Raw genomic sequence first — 19599 nt, 5'->3', positions numbered from 1 at the left:
ATTTTGTCTGTACTGTTGTTGTTGGTGAGTTCAGTTTGTTATATGAACATTATTCCTGAGTCTCTGTGACATATTAGGAGGATTTTATGGCCAGTTGCTTTAGATTTACTACATAATGCACCTTTAAAAACAAAAAGTGAATATTCATACCAAAAGTGTTTCAATGCCTCCACTGAACCCTGAACGTGCACACGGTTCAAAAACACCCACAGAGATTCCCACGGCAATTGAAAAGTCATCTGCTCTCGGGGTTAATTTGACATTTACGATGACACGTAAGCACTCAAACCAATAGGTACGAACAAAAATAACAGAGGCTTTAGCGGCATCAGCCGTGCCCGAGCACGCCCTCACGTTACAAAAACTAAGGTGGTGCATCAATCACCAGGAGGATCGCCCCGAGGTGCAACCGACACGAGGCGGTTTGCGTCTGCTGGGTGTCGACAGAGGTTGCTTTTCTTTATGTTTTTTTTTTTTTTTTTTTGTCGAAATAGAAATGTCATGTGAATTTCTGCGATTGGCAGCCTCACTGAGTCACATTATGTCACGTTAAAGAGTTCAGGTGAAAAACAAATACTTAGAATACGGAGAACTACAGTAGGTATTTATCTTTCAACTGTTTTTGTTTCACAGCCTTTAACGGTTGGGTTAAATTTTACTTGTACTTGTACTTGTGTTTTGGGAACACATATTCATCATTAACTAGGTGCTTACTAACATATATAAGTTGCATACTATCCCTTTATTAGTAATCATTAAACACGTATTAACACCTTATTCTACTTCTATTACGACACAAATTAAGATTTTTCCTAAATAAGGTGTTAATACAAGCTTAATGTTTACTATTAAAGGGCTAGTATGCAACTTATATGCTTGTTAGTAAGCACCTAGTTACCTTCTTCTTCTTCTTTTTTTTTTACCTATCCTAGTAGTGGAGTTCAATTTCAGTAACTCATATGTTCACTAGGGATGTGAATCTTTGGGTGGCTCACGATTCGATTCTAAATTGATTCTCGATACAACCGATTCAATTCATACGATTCTTGATTCAAACGATTCGGTTCATACGATTCTCGATTCAAAAATTGATACAGCGCATAGTGTGTTTAGGCAAATGATGGCATCAAAACAATACAGTTTGTATAAGATAATGTGATCACACAAAGGCAAACTTAAGACAAAAGTTAACATTTATTCATTCAAAACAAATAAAAAATTACTTACTGTACAAAAAAAATAACTTGCATAAATAAAAGCTTAGACTAGCTGCCTTTTTCTCCCAGAAGCTACAAAAATAAACTTTACACAAATAACACAAACTGGTGATTTTTCAAAATAGAAACTAAAAAAAAAAAATAAAAGTTTTGTTTTTATTCAAAAGTAGATTTTTGAAGTTTATGAATCGATTCAGAATCGCGATTCATATGTGTATCGATTTTTTCCCCCCTAATGTTCATAGTCTATTTTAATCTTTCCCACAGTGGCTGGGAAAAAAAAGGGAATATATTGTAGCATTAAATTGGATTTGACTGAGGTCGAACCACTCCCATGTTCCCTGATGGAAAAGGATTTAAAGTGTCCCATGGGAAAAGTTTACATCATCAATTACTCCTGACTTAATTCATGCATACGATCCATTGAGTGAAACAGGAGGCCGTTGTGGAGATTAGGCTCTATTTTGCTACAGTTTCTGTGACTGCTCAGTTGGCCTAATCCGCACTAGAATAGGAACAATGAGCGCGAGTGTGCACACAGGGAGCTGTCCTCCACATACTAATGGGACTCTCTAAGAGACTGCAAATTATCTGTGTGTGTGTGAGGCGCAGATTTGATTGGGGCGTAGTGGTATATAAATGAGTCGTGGCTGGGTTCCCAGAGGTTCCCTTAATGTTGAGGAATGAGGGCCTTTTTATCGAGTGTCCCCTGCAAAAGTGGAGGCGGGACTTCCTGGCCAGGAGCCATGCCCGTAGGAGCAAGGCATCGCACGTGTTACTTCCTGTCCACCTTTCTCTGTTCCTTTAGCTCTGGCTGTCACTTTTTTACACCTTCTCTGTTTCTCAGTTGGCTTGTAATAACATTTTTGGAGGTATACAAGGTAAAAAAAACATATTTTTTTTTTCTGTGTCTAGCATGTTTAGTGCACACTATTAGTGTGGTAAAGGTTGGATGATAAAGAAAAGCACTAATAAAGAGGTTCATATCAGTCTTTGATAATTATTGGGATAAAGTGTCATATAATAACCATTTCGGCTTCTTTTTACCAACTATATAAACACACCTAAGCAAAAAAGTACTTAAAATATAAAAATTTGGAAATGCGTCACAGTTCAAAGTTCACTTAGCTTTTTATGAACAAAAATAAAAGAAAAAAAACAGTCTTTTTTGTGACTTCTGCACAATTATTGCAACAAAGAATTTTTTTAAAGCCTGAATATGTGACCTATAAACACAGACATCGCCAGGATGTCCATATAAGGAGTTGTGTATTAAATCTTTTGCAGACTGCAAATCATGTTTATGTTTTGAAATCATGTTTCGGCATGTGGCGCCACCTACCGCCGCTACCAATCATTGCAGTCAGTAGAGTCTCAGCTGCCGAGCAACCACAGGTTGCCAGTTACGTCAGAAAACGAAACCTAAAAGACCCCGGCATTTTGAATTTGAATGTAGTAACTGTTTTTGGCCACATTCTTACATATGGCGCCTTTAAGTTTGAGTTCAAACATCAGCTGTATCTTGTTTTTTTTCTTTTTTGACATCCCTTCACTTGATACAGAGTAAAGTTGCGCGGCGAGAAGATCCACGGATTATCGATGACACCGGATATATCCACTCTGCCATTGTTTGAACACTGAAACACTAGATAAAGTATAAATTTAAAGAGAGGCTAAATCACGAGTCCGGGCACGACACCAAACACAAACAATAGGACAATTCTGAGCTGCTCTCTGAAGGTTTCTCTGGGGGGGTTTTGTTGTACCGTGTGTCTTTGAAGAGCTTTCCAGCGGTTTGCTCCACTGATCATCAATAAGTCCAAGTCCCCCCCCCCCCTCCGCGCGCGCAGTGCAGCTCAGTACTCAGACGTAAGGGTTCAGTGACAATGTGAAGTCGGAGAGACACAATAGCGGCCTCAGAATTCAGCTGCAGAGCAAATAAATCACTGAAAAAGTGGATGATTTATCGACCGTTGTGTTTGAGCGCCGTGCAGGAACACAAGAGGCATCAACAGAGGTAAACGGTAGCTGTCCGAAACAAACCTCATACACACTTTAAAGGTCCGGTGTGAAACGTTCAGAAGGGTTTATCCGCATTTAACTAACTATAAGTAGGTTTATGCAAACTTTTAAACTAGAAATATGATTTTCACAGCCTTAAAATAAGCCTTTTTATACGTACGTGAGGCAAGGGTCTTGGTTTCCAGAGGCTTCCATCTTGTGCCGCCAGACCTTTTGTCTTTGAAGCAGCAGTTTAACTTCTCAAGTCAATGAAGAGCGCCTCTTTTCCAGTATGGGAAGGCCACTGTAGTTCCATCCATCCATCCATCATCTACAACTTTATCCTCCACTATCTCAGCTGACATGGGGCGATAGGCGGGGTGGTTCCCTGAAATTAAAATAATTATTTTCTTTTTTAAATATCAGGTTCACAAGGTATTTTTAAACCAGGTTGAGACTGTTAAAAACAAAAGAACTGGTGCATCTCTGGCAAAACCAAAGCAGAAGAAGAAGAAATGACCCAGGTCATACTGGAGCTGAAGTTGATCAAATTTGAGTAAACACAATCCCAGTTAGTGTAAGACTAGAGATTAAACAGGTTTTTTGAGCACCGGAAATGGAGTCTAATTCTTATACACTGGACCAGGTTTACACAACAGTCACCTGATCCAATTCAGTGTTTCACCCGCAGCCTCAAAAACAGTCTGCATCCTCGGGGAAGGTCTGAGCCTCTGGATGCTTGTCTGACGCTACTTTAATCTGTGTGATGGACCACGTTGGCCTCAGCTCTGTCTTTGACAAATTGCTCTGTAGTGACTGACTTATCAGTGCATAAATCTAAAGGCCAACCTTTGGTTTAATCATTACACTTTCAGTTTGCATTCAATTTAGATCCTATTCATTTCCTTGTGCGGGCCTGTCAACACCTTTTGCCTTATGCATGTGTGTGTAACCTGCTGCTACTGTGTATAGGAGTGTGTGTGTGTGTGTGTGTGTGTTTTACTGTATCTGTGAGAGCCTGTGTGTGACTCATACTCTGTGCACTGTTTGTTGCCGAGGACTTGTTGCCGCTTACGTCACCTGACGTGGATTTGACGGCTGCTTCCACAGTCAGAGCCTGGTAACCTTCACACCTGCATGTGTGTGTGTGTGTGTGTTTTTATCTTTAGAATCGTCCTTCTCATTGTTGAATAGCTGCTTCATTCAGGCAAAGCTCACAAATAGTTGACACTTTTATCCCGTTTGCATCCATCGGCTACTTTATATTTTCTTATTTGAAGTCTGGCCTCTGATTATGGAGAGGGGGGGGGGCAGAGCTTATCTTAGAGCACAGGATGTTGTTGGGCAAAGCACTTTGGCTTCTCACATCAGACAAGTGTTCACTCAAGTAGTAGGTAAGAGTTCCCTCTAGTGGCAGAAGCGTATGATTACAAGGCTTTCTTCTTAATATCTCGACTGATTGTGAATCAGTGCTTCTCTAAAGTGAGGGCCACAGCCCACTGGTGGACATTGGAGGTATTGCAGGGGGGGCTCTGAAACTGAGCTGTAAATATATATATATATATATATAGATATATATAGATATATCTATATATACGTATATATACATATGTATATGTATGTATGTGTATGTATGTACAAATATAGAGATAATAAACTAAAGATAATACAATTTTTTTTTTTAAATCTACTTCTTAATTATAACATTTAAGTCTTCTCACTCAATTTTGATTATTTATGTTTATTATATAGATATATATGTGTATAGATATATTAAAATATGTTAAAAAAAATCGTACTTAATTATAATGTTTAAGTCTTCTCACTCAATTTTGATTATTTATGATTATTATATAGATATATATGTGTATAGATATATTAAAATATGTAAAAAAAATCTTACTTAATTATAATGTTTAAGTCTTCTCACTCAATTTTGTTTATTTATGATTATTCATTCAGGTAACTGGTAAATTTCTATTATTATCTGTTACTTCAAACCTCTTATCAAATAGTCTGCTCTAAAAGAATATTTGTATTTTAACAAATTTACATATTTATCTGCTTTCAGGACATCAACGTGTGCATTCTAGAGAATTACCCCGAGTGCTCCAACCCCAGAGTCTTCTACATCATTCCCTACTTCTGTGGACAGCATCCTCAGTGCAGGTACACACACACACACACATTTAAATATGATTTGTGTATTAAAGTATTATGGTTTTTCTCACCTCACCTCACGTCTCTTCTCTTTCTCTCTACACCAGGGAGCCTGGAGTGTGGGCTCTGGAGCGAGCCAAGCAGAATGTGCTGGAGAACTATCTTCTTGTTGGTGTCCTGGAGGAGCTGGAGGACGTTCTCCTCCTGTTGGAGCGGCTCTTACCTCATTACTTCACAGGGGTTCTTAACATTTACAGGAGCCCGGGTAAGTTTATGTTCCAGAAGGAACTTTTTTTTTTGTCATATTTTTATTTTTCTTTCTTGCACCTGACTTCCTCTTGGCTCTTTTATCTTGCAGATTACAAGAAAATGGGGAACATGACGGGCACAGTGCGGAAACAAACCCCCACCCTGGAGGCCCTGCAGGTGCTGTACCACCGCATGCGCTACGAGTACGAGTTCTACAACTTCATCCGCGACCAGTTCCACCTCATGAAGAAGAAAATCGGTCTCAAGTCTATCTCGAAACCCTCCGCCTACTCGCCTTCTTTCCTGCGGGAGCTTGCCCTGCGAACCCCAGAGCCTCTGGACGAAGACGAGGAGCTGGACACGGACCTCGAGGACGCCAACAGCTGGCTGCTGCATCCATAAGTGCTGATCTGTGACCAGTGGATGTGGTCAAAAACAAAGAAAGGTGATTGGCTAGAAATAGCTAGAGACAGCGGGAGGCAGCCTGAAGACGGAGGGGAGCTTTCCCCACGTCTTTCAGCATTTCCAAGAAAAGTAAGGAGTTGTTAAGGGGTGTGAGGATCATGACGCTTGTGTTTCTACGACCCCCGTTTTTCCATCTCCTATCACGAAAGGCTCAGCACTGAGGACGATAGGGTCCAACTATTGGAAGGACAAAAAAACGGCGTATTTAAAATTGACCAAGAACGATGGGGGGAACAACGTTGAGCTCATTCCGGCTCGACTCGAAATTGTTTTTTGCTTTATTTTATTCTATTTTATTGGTCTGTTTACATAAGAAATAAAGGAAAAAAGAAAACTATCCTTGCTGTAAATCTCCAGGAGAGATCAGCGCAAGTTGTGGACGGATAAAACGTGCTGGGGAATATTTTTACTTCACAGACTTTGCCCGATGAAAGAAGATCGTACTTAATGACGGGAGAAATTTCCTAGCTGGAATGGAAATTGCATCCATGAATTAACAAAAAAAAAAAAAAAAGAAGTGCCAAAAGTCTTGTATGTATATTAGTCACCAGAACTGTTGTAAGTGCCAAACCTTGCTAAGAGTCCCCGGGAATTGAGGAACCTCTGTGCGCATCAGCTACGTGACACTGTCAAGTCACTCGTTACAGTATTGATTTATAATAACATTATTTTTAAATTTGTAAAATATGAGTAGGTATAAATGAGGGTTAAACAGTGAGCACTCAATTACGAATTCAGAGAATTCCATCTGTGTGTGCGTGAATGATTGAGTTTCAGTTTTCAGCAGCGTTCTTTAGCATAGGTTTATCACTCGGGACATTATCGTCTAATATAAGACTACAAAAAAAAAGAAAAAAGAAGCATTTATGGAGTAATTGTTAGTTTAATCCAAAGTTTGAAAGATTGAGCTTGCCAAATAGCAGTATTTATACTGTGATGCGTTACAAAACTGTATGAATATACTGCACTTTTTTCCTTAGGTGACCTTTCCTGTAACAAAAAAAAAAAAAAAAGAGGGATTCGGTCACAAAACTGGTTACTAATTTGCCTTTAATTCCAAATAAGATTGTGTGACTTTTTAAACATTCATTTTGGTCTGTTTTTGTCTCTCATCAGCTCGTCAGAACGCATGATTCTTCATCCAAAAATTATGCAAAGAACAGTAACCATAAGCTAATATCTGATCTTCTTCTACATATTTCACTATACCATCCTTTAAATCCACGTCGTCTGTACATTTCTCATTGTGATTGTGTCTCTTTCATTTTGCCCGTTTTTCTAATTTATTATTTTGTATTCATTTGCATTCCAGATAAGATTCTCAGGAAAGGAAGGAAAAAAAATAATTAATGTTTCATAACTTTGGCTTTTTTTGGCTTCTGGTGGATATGAACCTAATTTCTTGGCATCTTTAAGGGCATCTCGAGTGTGTTTATATGTCGACGGCTGAAAACGACGGTTCACAACTAACGCAGTCGGTCATTTTACGGCCTTCAAAATAAATGTCCTCTCTAACCATTGCAGCTAATGTCTCTGCCTTTGCTTGAGGCTCGTTTGCTTGAAATCATGCCTGCAGCTTTATCTTCAATCTCCAAGGCTCATGTCACGACTGACAGGACGACCTGGAGCTGCTGATCCAGGACGACACTTGTCCAAAGGTGGACAACACTGCTGTAAAAGAAAAATGGAAAAAATAACATGAATACTGTCATTCAAAAATGTGCATTTAATGCAGGTTTAGATACTTGAAGTTACCTGTAATTGCATAAATTCACATCTTTTTTTCACCCTCCTAATACATCGAATGATAACAATCAGTACACGAATTAGCAAGCGGAAAATTCACACACAGACGAGGCATGTGCTGCGTACACTCTTGGAAATAAGGGTTCTTCTACAAGGGCTGAGGTTCTACCTGGAAACATTTACTTCTGCAAAACCCTTTTCAAGGTTTTTCAAGGGTTCTCGGTAACACTAATGGTTCCAGTAAGAACCATTTTGATCCAGAGAACCCTTTAAAAACCCCTTTCCTGAATAAAGGGTTTTAAAAGGGTTCCAGGTGGAACCCTCCAAAAAGGGTTCTCCTATGAGGACAAGCCCGAAGAACTTTATAAACTCATGTTTGACCGGTGAACTGTCCAAGGTCCAGCCACCGGTTTGACCCTCCAGAATTTGGTGATAAGCGAAGGATAAGCAGCTCAGAAAAAAAAAATGTTAAACAACAAAAAAAAAGCAGAAGGTAAACATTAACAGCTTACACAACTTTGAAAGTCAAGGGCTATACTGTGTGTGCAAACAATATAGAAGAAATACTGATTACACCTAAAACTCTCTGTTGGTGTCTGTGATGTAACTCCTGACCATGACCAGTAAACAAGAACAAATAACCTTCGCAGCCACGTTTCTGTTCTGAAACCATTTTACTGTTTTTGCAAAACTCCTAAATAATTCCATAATGAGGTAGTGCGCGTGTAATAAATTGTATCTAATAGGCCATAATTGTAGACCTTGCTCCAGCTGTTCCCCATTCACCTTAAAAACAGTGGAAGCATTAAAACCTAACCTTGAAACAGTGCCCTCTCTCCTGCAGTCTAAATAACTAATCTGGTTCTAATAAGGACTTACATTATGCTCACTGAAGGGGGATTTTTTCCAACACATCATTCACCTTATTTGGCACAGCATGCAGTATCACAACAAAACTGAGAGTTCATATGAGCAGTTTTTTTTTTCCAGTATTAACACAGAAAGCGTGTTCATGTGCTGGGTGGTGCAGAGGTGGTGCAGCGGTATAGGCTGCTATCGCGGGGCAGTCAGATATCCTCTCCTTCTGCAAATAGGAAACTTGTTGTATCGTCGGTCTGTTCCCAGACCTGCTCTGCAGAAAGAGACGGTAGTGTGAAGGAGCTCCACCAAGCTCAGTGTTGGCCATTTTATTACATTTTTCCATGATGAAATAATAATAATAAAAAAAACAAAAATAATACTGACTTAACAAACACTCAGAGAAATTCAAGAGTTGATTGTGAAACTGGGCACAGAACCTGACGCTTTTCGATGGAGACCAATAAATGAAAACATCCTTGTTGTGTTCGTCACTATCTCTAAGCAGGTGGATACAACTCCATACTGTTTTGGTCCAAACATATAGGAGAGAATACCCTGAGTGTTTAACATGTGGAAAAACAACTTAAGACACCTTTCCCCTCAACATGCTCAGCACCTTAATTTCACCTCAAACACTAACTTACTCACATTATCGCTGGATAATGACGTTAAAAGTTCAGCAATGGCACCTTAAACAAGATGGAATTGAGAATAATATCAAAACAAAAAAAAAAACGTAACGCTAAAATGTTCTCCTTAAACAAAAATAATTATACTTTCACAGTGATATCCGAGTGGATGCCCTGAGGTAAACTTTCAAACAAACAATAATTTGATCATGGAATAACACATGCAATTATTTTCTTGTTGTATAATAACGTTATATACAGGACGTTTTATAATGTAAGGGTAAAACAACCAAGCCACAAAACTGCACTAACAGTGATGGAGCAGAAATCATTATTATTATTACGGGTTAGTCTTATTTTTCTAGTTTATTTTCTCGGGAAATAATTGAAAGAGTCAGATTATTTGACAGGTTTGAAACAAAACACCAATTAAACGTAACAACCTAACATCCAAAACTTCAATTACCACGAGTATAAGGGCCAAACTGAAGAGAATAAAGTCAAGAAAGTTTTAAAATTAAAAAGGTCATAATATTACAAGAAGAAATACATAATATTATGAGAATAAAGCTCTACTATTATGAGAATAAAGTCATAATATTATGAGAATAAAGTCAGAATATTATGATCATGAAGTTCTAATACTATGAGAATAAAGTTGTAATTTTATGAGAATAAAGCTCTAATATTATGAGAATAAAGTCATAACTTTACCAGAATAAAGCTCTAATATTATGAGAATAAAGTCGTAATCTTATGAGAATAAAGCTCTAATATTATGAGAATAAAGTCATAACTTTACCAGAATAAAGCTCTAATATTATGAGAATAAAGCTCTATTATTATGAGAATAAAGTCATAATTTTACCAGAATAAAGCTCTAATATTATGAGAATAAAGCTCTATTATTATGAGAATAAAGCTCTAATATTATGAGAATAAAGCTCTATTATTATGACAATAAAGTCGTAATTTTACCAGAATAAAGCTCTATTATTATGATAATAAAGTCATAATTTTACAATAGTCATAATGTTATGAGAATAAAGTCGTAATCTTAAAAATGTCATAATTTTACGAGAATAAAGTTATACCATTATGAGTAATATTACTACTTTATTATCAATACTATAAGATAATAAAAAATGTCTTCAGTTTGGCCCTAATACTCCGTCGTATACAATAGTTCTGCACAATATCCTCAAAAAGCTAAACTCCGGGTTAGTTTCCCACTTGTCTGAACATCCAACTGCTTTTTTGACTGTTGCCATGGCAACGTTGCACTCACTTTTATCATAATTAATAGAAAATGAGGTCTAAACTAGATAAATAAGACATGAATAAGTAATGAACTGACTGACCATTTTAAATCCTTCATGTTTCCACATACGTTATATACCATAGTACAGAATGTTATCGTGCACTGTGTTTGCATTGCACCGTGTGACTGGCGGTTGCATAACTGATATTTGTATTCTGATGAAAGCTCAATGGTGTTACTGACTGTTTTAGTTGTTGCAACCATCATCTCCTCTCGTTTTCCCTCCCATTCTGTGTTTTTCTGAGGAAGTGTCTCTTCTGTCTCTCCGCGTCTGTCGTTGGTGCACAGCTCACGCTTTAGAATCCTGCGCTTTCATTTCCAGACCGTCCTTCTTCTTTTCACGTCCCAGAGCTTCAGCCTCCTCCAAGGTCGTTGTCAAAGGAATGCCCAGGGTCTCAGGCAAGAACAGAGTCAGCACTCCGATTATAAATGCCAGGATTCCCACGATGAGCTTCACAGGGGTCAAAAAGACTTTATTTTTTAACCCTTCTTGATAAGGTGAAAACATGATATTTACTTTTATTATATACCTGAGGTAGGTGGATCCAAACATCTGACAGGTACACACAGAAGGGGGCGACCACGCTGCCAACACGGCACATCATACTGCCGCTTCCCACTGCCAGAGACCTGGAGAGAGCGATCATGCGTAAAGGTCAGCAATACTGGAGAGGACAGTGTTGTTAGGGTACAGACAAAACCACCAACCGCCATCAAAATATAGAGAAAACATGGCTGTGTCGACAAGCGAAGTTGCAGGAAATATAACACCACAAACACTTTTGTTCCTTTATTTATGGTTTTAAATACCACTATTTATGGTTTCTACCACACATATCCTCTCATACCCGTTCATCTGTTGCCGGCACAGCTGCCACGGCCATTTTAAGGGTTGAATAATTTAGCGACAGTGACGGCCAGAATCAGTGACTTTCCGACTGGAAAAAAAACACGACCCAATCATATCACGTGTGCAGATGCTTTACACTCCAGAAGGCTGTTTGTTCTTACCTGATAATGGTTGGATAAAGCTCACAGGTGTACAAATAGATGAGACCAAAGGCGATGGCGATGGCAAACTTCCCCGTCATGCTCAGAATGATGGCCAGTATGTAGATGTCCTGTGGACGGGGGGGGAAATAATTGAGTGTCAGACTTCAATTTAAAATATAATAGATAAGAAAATCACATCTTAAAAGTTCCTTGCATTAGAGAATAGTAGTTAATATTATGATGGTATCACTGTGGTAAGTCCCATCTCATTTTAACATCTATAATAATAAGAATACTCAGAAATATTGCAATTAGATGTTTGTACCAAATTTGTTCAAACCTACAGGGAAAATCACGTGTTAATAGATGTGAAGGACGGCGTATTTAGCTTCCAGTCTTTATGTTCATACTTGGTAAGAGACGTATTTGTCCACGTAGTTTACCGAAGGAAGTGACACACATTCTGGAATGTGCAAGTGTTTTACTTTTTTTTTTTTTACGTTCGTGGGGAACTGTTTTTCATGTTACAGTTATTTACCGAAGCGCTCAGAAAGTCAATCGTCATATTTACTTGGACTCTGAACTCCTGTGATTTAACCCGACTGTTTAGCAGCACTACTTTATCTCACACAGAGAGAGAGAGAGAGAGAGAGAGAGAGAGAGAGAGAGAGAGAGAGAGAGAGAGAGAGAGAGAGAGAGAGAGGGAGAGACAGATGTCCTCTACATGTATCACATATCAGAGCAGTAACGGTGGTCAAATTACGCGGGAAAGTGTCCAGACACTAAATTTAAGAGAGCGGAAGCAGACTGTGCCACTACAGAAAATGTTTTCAACATATTAAACTAAACCTAGTTCTGTTTTTGTTGAAGGCAAAGTCAGTTTACAAAAGTAGAACCTCTAAGTCATATATAAATATGTACATATATATATTGTACCATACAAATAGATATGTTATTTTCCTTTTACAGCTAGCATCTAGCATCAGCTAGCAACCCCTAGCCTTTTACACAGACCAAATAATTGTGTTCCATAGTTTAGTTGAAATGTTGAAAACATTTTCTGTAGTGGCACAGTATATATATATGTATGTATGTGTATATGTATGTATATATATATACATATATATCAAAATATAAGTGATAATGCCGAAACACAACAATGGAACAGAATAATTTGTTCTGTGTAAAAGGCTAGGGGTTGCTAGCTGATGCTAGATGCTAGCTGTAAAAGGAGTAGAAGAGAAAAATATCTTCTTGTCATAAACATATATATATATATATATACATAAAATACAACACCGAAACAACAATGGGACATAATAATTTGTTCTGTGTAAAAGTCTAGGTGTTGCTAGCTGATGCTAGCTGTAAAAGGAACAGAAAAGAAAATATATTCTTGTAATATATATATATATATATACATATATGAAATACAAGTGATAACACTGAAACACAACAATGGGACACAATGATTTGGTCTGTGTGAAAGGCTAGTTGTTGCTAGCTGATGCTAGATGCTAGCTGTAAAATGAATAGAAGAGAAAATATCCTCTTGTGTGGTACAACAAAAATGGACATACATAAAAAATATTGTAGCCGATCAACACTCGAATACGTACAGAGGGCACCACGATGATGAGAATACAAGCGACTCCGGCCAAGAGCAGCGACGGAGCGCAGGTCTTCTTCCGTCCAATTCGGTCCATCGCGAAACAGCCAACCAGATACGAGGGAAGCTCCACGGCGCCTGAAACCGACCAATCACAGACACACTGACTGACGCAGCGATATTCGATCTCAGGGACGTTAATAACCAACATAACTCGGGCTTCCTACTAGTGTTTGTCAGCAAAGTAAATAAGTGGGGGTTCTCGTGGGTGGTGAATGAAGCACATTAGCATTAGCATTTGCTAGCATGTTGCAGCTGAATAAACCATCAACTTGCATTTCCCTTTCCAATTATTGGAGAATATATAAAGCCTTCCGTTTTTATGAAAACTGATAGATTCTATGCATTGTAGGCTATTAAAACATTGTGGTCCAAAATGGTGGCCTCAGTGAAGCTGATCCAGCTCCTGATATAGATATAAAAGGCTCATTCAACAATACAAATAGTGATAGTTTCTTTGGAAAGGTGGAGCATCACCTCTAATTTGTTTAATAAAACAATTAATACAGTAAACACATATTTTTTTTTTTGCTAAATAAACTTGAATGTTGCTAGGAAACACAGAGCGCCTATCAAGGTTTACTGCAACACAAAAACTAAGAGAATAAACTTGTCCAACATGTTTTGTTAAAGAAAAATGGCAAATATTTGCTGGTGTTTTATCTCTGGGTTATCTTTTGCTTCCAAATATTGTTTCCTCTTTTTAATCCTGAGAGATTATGATCAGTCCAGAGTGGACTATTGTCTTCTTACCAGCGAGGAAGAGGTTAACGTATTGGTTCCCTCCAAGGTTGACGGAACCCAAAGAGAAAACATAGTAGCCCAAGCTGCCAATGAACCAGATGGCCCACACCGTGCAGGTACGACCCGCCATCCTCCAGCTTCCAAACAGATCCAGGATGGACAGCTTATGTTCTTTCTGCACGTGCTGCTGCTGCTGATCTGACTCCTGCTCCAGCAAAGCTCTGCCGTTCTCTTGCTCCTCCGGCTGCAGGAGCTGCTCGGCCTTCAACCTGCACTCGAGGCCGTTGAAGCGGGCTATCGCGTCCAGCAGGGTCTGCGTTTCCTTGTAACGTCCCTTGGCCATCAGATAAAAGGGCGTCTCGGGGAACTTCCAGCAGCAGAGCAGGAAGGGCGAGGTGCAGATGGAGAGGACGATCTGGTAGATCCACCACACGCGCACCAGGTACCCAGTCAGAGCCACCACCATGATCCCGACCGCAAAGGCCGCGTGCACGTGCATCGAGGTCCAAGTGCGCACCTTGATGCCAGTGAATTCCGTCACGTAAACAAACACCACCACGAGGTAACCTGAGGACACCTGCCCGACGGCAAAGAGGGAAGAAAGGATGACATTTACAGCACTTCGCAAGAGTGATATGTTGACATGAGGATTTATGTTGTATAATGCTGTATTATGATTTATTTATCATAATACAGCCGAAAGATAAACACATTCAACATCGTTTACTTTGTAAATTCTCCTTTGAAAGAGAAATCTTTTAATCCTAATGTAATAAATATAGCTGTAATCAGACTGTATGACCCTTCTCACGAGACAGAATTTGCTCTGCTGGTGCAGCATTTGAGTCTGAATCTATGTGACAAACAACAGCTGTAGCTGAGGAGGACTGAAGGGGGGGGTTGTTTAGTAGAAGACGTAGAGGAGTGAAACTCAGAATGTAGAGGCTCTGTGAGCACAAATCTCACAGCCACGTGGCTTGTAATAAGCATAATATCTCTCATACTTTGACTTTTTCGATGTTATTTTTGTGTAATAACACAAACTAACATAGAGGCCCCATTCAAGCAAAATAAAACATATTAAGACCTGATAGGGAAGTCAAATCCAAACAGCAATCTATATTTGCCCTGAACACTATATGCACTTCCTTGCATTTGCCTTATTCCATAATAATACAGCTGCAGTTCTACTTATTTTTCTATGAAATACCTCAGACCTAACACAACCGAATATAACAATTTGTCAAAAGTACGAAAGAGAAGAGGAAATCCACTATATAGAGTAACATAGTCAGGTTCTTTTTTTAGTCAGATGGAGAAAACATTTTGCTTTGGTTTTAATGTTTGCTTGACTGCACTATGAATAACTGTAGGAGTGGGGGGGGGGTTGTAATATATTCACAGACAACATGAGCGACTACCTGAGAAATTGTTTTGCAGGAAGAAGGATATTTGTTGACAAGAAGGTGGTGGAAAATCCATTTTTTTTATACTAGTCCAGAATGAATTGCATTCTCTTTATCAAGATGCACAGTAGTTCATATCATAGTCAGGTCACGACGACCCCACAGTGTTATGTGATCTGGTTCAGGCCATTCAGGAAAATAGACACACAACAATAAAAATGCACAACCATACATGGCAAGTGCAAAAGTTAACCTCACCATGGCGAGGAGGAAGCGGAGCACCACAAAAAAATAGTAGTTCCCAGAGAACGCTACGGCGACCCCGATCCCAAACTGACAGAGGCTGGTGAACATCAGGATCTTCACACGACCAATTCTGGAGGAGAGAGACAACATACAGGTAAAGAGAGAGGCGGGAAACCAGGAGTTCATATGTTCAAGATATTGTGATTTTGGATAATAGTATTTAAAAGGTGCATTATGTGATAAATCTAAAGCAACTGGCCATAAAATCCTCCTAATATGTCACAGAGACTCAGGAATAATATTCATATAACAAACTGAACTCACCAACAACAACAGTACAGACAAAATATTTGCATTAAAAAAAATATTTTGCAGACTGCAAATCATGTTTATGTTTTGAAATCATGTTTTGGCATGTGGCGCCACCTACCGCCGTCTACCAATCATTGCAGTCAGTAGAGTCTCAGCTGCCGAGCAACCACGGGTTGCCAGTTACGTCAGAAAACGAAACCTAAAAGACCTCGGTATTTTGAATTTGAATGTAGTAACCGTTTACGGCCACATTCTTACATATGGCACCTTTAAATTAAAAGTACTTAAATTCTAGAATGAGGAAACATCTGGAAAATATGGTTTGTCCAAAACCGAGGCCAGTTACCAGCTGACAAACAACTTGGACAATGTGAGCCAAAGGGACCGTGACAGTGTCAATGCCCTCCACTCCACAGTGAAGGCATTCAGCCACCGACCATGAATAAAACATCATAAAAACACGAATAAAGTGCAATTATAGTGCGATTCTGACTGCGTGATGGCTAATCCTAACCCACATCCTGCCAGTCAAATGATTTCCCTTTCCCTTAATCTTGCACAACCACACACCCCTGAGCAAGTGAGTAAACAGTGTCATGTTCAGCATCAAGTCAGTGCAACATAAGTGCATAAGTGCAAACATGTCTGAAGCAAAGACAGACTCTTGTAATTAAAAAACTGAACGTGTGCACGATGTAGTTTAACTCCCTCTGCATGAAGTCCCACCTCCTCCTCACTTACCTGTCAGCAATGTCCCCAAACACCAGCGCCCCGATCAGCACCCCCAGCATGAACGTGGGCTGACACAGCTTGGCCAGCCACTCTTTCTCGCATACCAAGTCCCAGTCTGTCACAATGCTCTGCTGAATTTCCGTGTGGTCATAGACAAAGTTCCCATCGCAGGCCTTCACCGTCTTGTTGCCGTCAAAGGCGTACGTGAAGTCGGTGGCGTTGATGCGCAGGGCGCAGAGGCAACGGCTGAGCTCCCACTGCTCTCCCTCGGCCGTCCTCACCACCATCGGCCCGGGCCCCGATTTGAAGACCGGCAGGAGGTCCTCCAGACTGGATCCGGTCAGGTTACCGTACAGTACGTCGGTGATGTTGCCCGGCACGCTGCACACAAAGTTTGGAGTGTCCACCAGGAAAACAGAAGCCAGGTAATGGATGCCACAGGATATGGACTGGAAGACTGCTGCGAAGTACAGGCATGCCTGAAATCTGGGAAATAAACCAAAATAAGATGTTAGAGCAGGGCTTTCACTGCCGCATCGTTTTTTGGTTGTGGCTTTTGTGAACACATTCTGCTGCGGTCGCAGTTTGTCTTTTAATTCTTTGACAATTTGTTGTTTTTCTTGAAGGCTAACTTTGGCATACTTTGGTGTCAAAATGCCAACGTAGATCGTTCTCTTTGACGACCGACACCGCCTCATGACACGAAAGACATACCGGTTTTTCTGCCTTCCATCTGCATCAACCTTTCACTTTCGGGACATTTCGGGATCATTTGTGGATATTTCAATCTCAATTTCATTCGTCGCACGATGCATATACAATGCAAACTAGTGGCGGGATGGTGTCACTTCATGCATTGTGGGAAATGTAGTTTATGGTCAACACTCGGGGGCCACATCTGGACCCCGGGCCTTAAGTTTGACACGTGTGTTAGATGGATAGCACAGTCATGTATCCTATCTTCTTACACGTTTTAAATGATCAATATTATATTTATTACACCCATGTTACACTGTATATGTTATATCTTGGACAAGTTGCACTGTGCCACTGTGTTTGGTCAGTGGCATGGGTCTCTCCATCTCACAGGGTCTGACAGTAAAAGTGTTAGGGCTGAAACAATTACTTTAATCAACTTACTAGTCAACTATTTTCATAACCAATTCATCGGGTTTTTGTTTTTTTCAATAATTAAAACAAGTTTTCCGATTTTACAGCCACTTAAAAGTGAATATTTGCTGGTTTATTTGCTCCATGTGACAAAGACATTTTGGTCTTCATCATTTCCAGGTTTGAGAAACAACAGATCCACATTTTCAACACTTTCTGCAGCAGTTGCATCCCTAGAAACTATGAAAACCTTTTCAAGGGTTGCACAACACTCCAATCCAATCAGGAGCCCAAGCTCCACAGAGATAGTAAGGACTTCCAGGGACAAGACTTCTTCTTGGATTTCCACATGTTGCTAATATAGTGTTGCAATCACAGACTGTATCGGAGCACGGATTCCTGACCCGAGAGTCAAAGCAGACAAAAACGGCTCGCTAAAAGATCATTGTGAGGAAATTCACAACTTTTTATTACTAATTACTCAAACATTAATCGTCAACTATCTGTTGGCATGTTTCTTAAAGAATTTAAACAAGTTTTCTCATTTTTCAACTTCTTAAATGTGAATATTTTCTGTTATTTCTATGGCTCCATATAACAAATATATCATTAAAGCAGAATCATTTTGGTTTGTGGACAAAACAACACATTCAAGAACATGGTTCAGCAAAAACGGATCAATATTTCCCAGCTGTTTATGGACCAAACGATTTCTCGATTAATTGAGGAAAAATAATCGATTGGATTAATTGATTATGGAAGTATTTAATTTAGCTGCAGCCCTACTTTTGCAAATTATTATAACTTTCAGCAGACATTCAATGCGGAGGAAAGTTCTACAGCTTTTGGTTATTATTTTAAAAGGAAAAAAAAGACCCAGTAAACAGCTCTGGGGGAATGTAAATATGTCGAGACCATGTTGAAACATGGGATATGATTCAAAAACACCAACTGGCTAATGATAAAGGGAAACAAAAAATCCCAACTTCTAACATTAAAAACATACTTCACAACTCTAGAGAAGAGTAAAAGAGTTGTCCGTACCTTTTAAAATGCCCGAGCTCGTCGAATACTCTCTCAACAGTCATTTTCAGTCCGGGTTAAGTGCAGCTGAGCTCCTGGTGTCTGAGTCAGTGTGTCTGAGTGTCTCTCACTCTCTCTCTCTCCAGCTGCCAGTGTAACTTAGAGAAGTGCAGAGGGGTAAATAAAGTGTGGCTTCACAGAGCAGCAGCCTGACTGTGGGAGGCACCTTCAACTAATAGCACTGAATAAAACCATTAAGTTTACAGCTCTGTAAACATAATTCATTAAATCCAAAACTGTTTGTTGCTGTAAGCTCTTAAGTAAGTTGTTTTATTATTATTATTATTTTATTATTGTTGTATTATTATTATTTTTAGTGCCCAAGCACCCACATGATTCACCCAAAGATGCACATTTTTCACGTACTAAATGTTGGTGAAAACAGACGAAAATTGTCACCCAGATCAGAACTGGCAATTTTATTCTATAAAACATTTTTTACGAAAATACATATAAGTGGCACAAAAAGCACAACAAATACAAAAAAATGCACCAAATTCCACGAAAATTGTCACAGCTCAAGGCGAACAAAAAAGTCAATTGAGACGATGGACTCAGTGCAACAGGAAGTCGGCCATTTTGAATTTGGTTGACAATTTGCGTTTCGTAAAACAAACAAACATGAATCAATTTGCTCGAAAGTTCGACATAACAC

The 19599-nt window shown here is 39.3% G+C and overlaps 2 protein-coding genes across 2 annotated transcripts in view; one reads left to right on the top strand and one right to left on the bottom strand.

Annotated features, from left to right (window-relative positions):
• Positions 1 to 7507, top strand: part of usta (uronyl 2-sulfotransferase a) — an 82345-nt gene extending 74838 nt beyond the window's left edge. Inside the window, exons 6-8 of the mRNA XM_083898997.1 lie at positions 5290 to 5387; positions 5486 to 5643; positions 5737 to 7507. Of these exons, the coding sequence (XP_083755123.1) occupies positions 5290 to 5387; positions 5486 to 5643; positions 5737 to 6029 (549 nt within the window). The 3' untranslated portion in view covers positions 6030 to 7507. The remainder of the gene's footprint in view (positions 1 to 5289; positions 5388 to 5485; positions 5644 to 5736) is intronic.
• Positions 7508 to 10333: 2826 nt separating this feature from the next.
• slc22a16 (solute carrier family 22 member 16) lies at positions 10334 to 18982 on the bottom strand. The gene is made up of 8 exons (XM_083898980.1): positions 18906 to 18982; positions 16761 to 17237; positions 15720 to 15837; positions 14065 to 14632; positions 13262 to 13389; positions 11661 to 11770; positions 11180 to 11279; positions 10334 to 11100 (listed from the first exon to the last, which is right to left on the bottom strand). Exons 1-8 carry the CDS (start codon positions 18947 to 18949, stop codon positions 10939 to 10941), a joined length of 1707 nt encoding a protein of 568 aa, XP_083755106.1. The 5' UTR covers positions 18950 to 18982; the 3' UTR covers positions 10334 to 10938.
• Positions 18983 to 19599: the final 617 nt, after the last annotated feature.

This window comes from Microchirus variegatus (assembly GCF_963457635.1).
Source record: "Microchirus variegatus genome assembly, chromosome: 12".
Lineage (NCBI taxonomy): Eukaryota > Metazoa > Chordata > Actinopteri > Pleuronectiformes > Soleidae > Microchirus > Microchirus variegatus.
The sequence above is the reverse complement of the archived record's forward strand: the minus strand, read 5'-3'. Positions and strand labels throughout refer to the sequence as shown.

Excerpts from the sequence above, each read along its gene's own strand:
- slc22a16 (XM_083898980.1), bottom strand. The coding sequence starts at position 18,949 with ATGACTGTTGAGAGAGTATTCGACGAGCTCGGGCATTTTAAAAG. Across the intron at positions 17,238-18,905 it reads GAGCTCGGGCATTTTAAAAG|ATTTCAGGCATGCCTGTACT; the intron begins GTACGGACAACT and ends TTTATTTCCCAG. Across the intron at positions 11,101-11,179 it reads TTTGGATCCACCTACCTCAG|CTCATCGTGGGAATCCTGGC; the intron begins GTATATAATAAA and ends ACCCCTGTGAAG.